Here is a 3,116-nt window from a genome sequence, read left to right as displayed (position 1 = left end):
CATGTGGTCATCTGAGGTCCAGAGCAGTGAATGAGGTCCCCAAGGTCAGGACCTGCTCTGTCTGTGACCCCATGTCTAACACTGTGTGTGGCACACAGCAGGCTCTCAGTAGATGTTTGTGGAGTGGGTGGACAATTGTGTGAACCGTCCGTGTGTGCAGCATGGTTGGAATTGGTGGCCCAAATTGGTGACCAGAATCAGGGACCAGGTGGTCATGTGTGCATCTATGCTTGGCCCAGGAAGTACCCCCCAAACCTGCCTCAGGCAGGGCCCCTACCCAGCGACAATGGAGGTGCCTCTCCGGGCCTCACTCAAGCCCCAGCCTCTGGTAGCTGGGACAGAGGGACAGAGGGAGGCTCAAGCCTCATGTGGCTGCAATGGGCCCAGCCCAGTCCCCTGCACAGGGCAGAGCAAGGCCCTCTGTGGCCTCCTCCTGAGGCCTAGAATCTTCTTGTTAGGATTGCCCCTCCACATGAACTTCACCTTCACTCGCAAGAGGGCCAGCAGAACAGAGGTAGGGGCTGCGGTGGGCACTGGATCTCAGCCTGACCACGCCACCCCCAGCTCTCCTGACTACGACTTATAGATGATGCCTGGGGAGAGAAAGCAGGATGTTACTGGCGGGGATTTCAGGCAGCTGGGGGAAGAGTCAAGGAACCTGGGGAGGGGAATGGGGGCCCAGGGGCTGGAGTTGAGCACTGCACACCCTGCGGCCCTCCCCCTCTGCGTATCCCCCTCCTGCTTCAGGCTCCAGCTGCGAAGGCCTGGCTAGGGGCTGAGGCTGGGGAGAGGGTCCAGGCCAGGCTCGAAGCCGACGGGCAGCGTGGTGGTCTCGCTGGGTGGGATGTGGTGGGTCATGTAGCGCTTCCCCTTGAAGGAGCCAATCCGCAGCTGCTCAGGGGACGGGGCCTCCTCAGGCAACCAGAGGCTGAAGCTGGTGGGGAAAGGAGGACACGCTGTGTCCCTGCAGCAGGGTGGGGTCGGGCTGCCAGACTGGCCTCCCCCTGCAGACCCCTCATCCTGTAGCCTCACCTTTCCTCCTTTCTAGAACCTACTGGAGGCCTGCCTCTTCCAGGGGGCCCCTGACTGCCCTGGTGTAAGTGCACTGCAACCGCGGAGTGAAAAACGAGGCCCAGGAGGAGAAGGGTCAGGCCAAGGACACACTGGAGGCCGGGCTGACTGAGGCCCTTCCCTGAGCCCTGTCCCCAGAGGAGCTGCTGGGCCCCCTCCCTCACTCCCGGGAGGGGCCTTGCCTCATCAAAACTGCAGTGAATGGAGGCCTCTGGCTCTGTGGCTGAAGAGGTCCAGGTGGGTGAGGGAGGGGCCGGCCAGGGTACGGGGTGTGGGCCACTCACAAGCGCACGGTAGAGGCAGCCAGGAAGGCCAGGAGCAGGAGGCCAGCCAGAGAAGAAAGGATGGTGGTGATGACAATCATGACCCCACTTCGCCGCGCTGGCCATGTGTCGATGGAGCCTGGGGCCCTCCCTGCACACACAGCGCTGCTCAGACACTGTCACCTCCTTCCTTCCGGCCCATGCTCGTACCCCAAGGCCTGGCCATCTTACCTCCCCAGACAGCCTCCTGAGCCCACCCATCTGTTCAGCTTGGCCAGGCATCAGTTGTCGGCCAGCCTGACCACCCACCACACCCCAGCCTGCACCTGGTCTCACAGCCCAGGCTGTCGCCATGAATCCCCCCACCCCTGGCCTGCCTATGGCAGCAGGGTGGCTGCAGACCTCAGGACCGATCTTGGCTTCGAGGCCTTCAGATGACAACCTCACCTTCCCCCACCATTGCAGGCCTCTCCCTCCCACCACCCCCACCTCTGCAGTTCCCTTACCCCTACTTCTGCAGCCCTCCCCATCCCCACCTCTGGCCCCCGTGGGGCCCTGCTCAAGGAAGTCTCCCCTCTGACTCTGCCTCCTTCGTGGGCTTCCCTTCTCCCACCAGGGTGTGACTTGGCATGGGGCTGACTCTCTGTAGGAGAGGAGTCTGTTTCTGGCCACACTGGGCTGGGGCCTAGACCCAAGAGTTGGCAACCCTTAGGGATGGGACTGACCCATGGCTCCACCCACCACTCCAAGGTGCTGTTGGGTGGGCCGGACTTGGGCAGTGCCTCCAGGCCCCAGCCCCATGGGCGCAGGGCAAGGGTCAACAGAGCTCAGCCGTTTTGCAGGTGTCAAGGTGGCCCAGAGAGGCCAGTGAGTCCTCTGGGGCAGACAGGCTCCCCCAGGCTACCTTGGTGGAGAGTGATGGGATCTGACCACCTGGTCTCAGCCCTGGGGGAGCCCTCGGCGTCCATCAGGAGAAACTTCACACTGGGGGATGAAGAAGGGGAGACTCCTCAGATGCCTCAACTTCCTGGGTGGGGTGCCCCCTCGGCCAGGCCCCAGACCTCTTCTGTGCCAGGCCTCTAGCCTTGTCCATGCTGGGAGGGAGGGGCGGCTCTCCCTAGGGCATTGTTACCAGCCATGGTCTGGCCCTGCTCCCACCTCCCTGGCCACGGTGACCTCTGCCAGCTGCCCCAATCCACCTGAGCTGTGACTTTCCTGATAGATGTCACCTGATCTAGGGGTACACTGGTTTAGGGTACCCCAGATACTAAATGTCACACACAGTCACCAAAGAGCAGGGAAGGAGGGAGGGCAACTGGGGCTGGCTGGGTGGAGTCATCGAGGGCAGAGGATGGAGGGAGGGTGTAGCCAGGGAGAGGGGCAGGGAGAGCCAAGGGTGCCAAGGGCCGAGCAGAGGAGCTCAGACTTTATCTTTGCGCAGAATGGGGAGTTCTGGAAAGTTTTTGAGCATTTGAGGGACCCAGGCAAGTTGGCCTTGAGGGAAGCCAGCTCTGGTGGCTGCTCGGGCTGTGGGCAGGGTGGCAAGACTGGAGGCTGAGCCTGCGTGTGGCCATTGGGGAGGCGGAATGGTGGAGCTGGCAGGGGTGAATGCCAGGGCAGAGGGAGGCAGCCCTGGGGTCTGCTCTGCTGACTGGGTGGATGGAAGAGTGCTAACAGCCCCATGCCCCGCCCTGCACTCCCTACTCTCCCTGCTCCCACTTCTTCCAGCTATACTTGGTCTCCAGGGGCTGGGGCAGCCTTGATCTGGACAACTGCTTTCTC

The 3,116-nt window shown here is 62.5% G+C and overlaps 1 protein-coding gene across 1 annotated transcript in view; it reads right to left on the bottom strand.

Annotated features, from left to right (window-relative positions):
- Nucleotides 1–768: 768 nt before the first annotated feature.
- The window catches only part of UPK3B (uroplakin 3B), a 4,023-nt gene continuing 1,675 nt past the window's right edge, over nucleotides 769–3,116 (bottom strand). The window contains exons 3-5 of the mRNA XM_004385980.1: nucleotides 2,239–2,318; nucleotides 1,356–1,485; nucleotides 769–934 (exon numbers count right to left, since the gene is read on the bottom strand). Of these exons, the coding sequence (XP_004386037.1) occupies nucleotides 769–934; nucleotides 1,356–1,485; nucleotides 2,239–2,318 (376 nt within the window). The remainder of the gene's footprint in view (nucleotides 935–1,355; nucleotides 1,486–2,238; nucleotides 2,319–3,116) is intronic.

The sequence above is a fragment of the Trichechus manatus genome, unplaced genomic scaffold (genome assembly GCF_000243295.1).
Source record: "Trichechus manatus latirostris isolate Lorelei unplaced genomic scaffold, TriManLat1.0 scaffold00151, whole genome shotgun sequence".
NCBI classification, from domain to species: Eukaryota; Metazoa; Chordata; class Mammalia; order Sirenia; family Trichechidae; genus Trichechus; species Trichechus manatus.
This window is presented reverse-complemented; position numbering and strand designations above follow the sequence as displayed.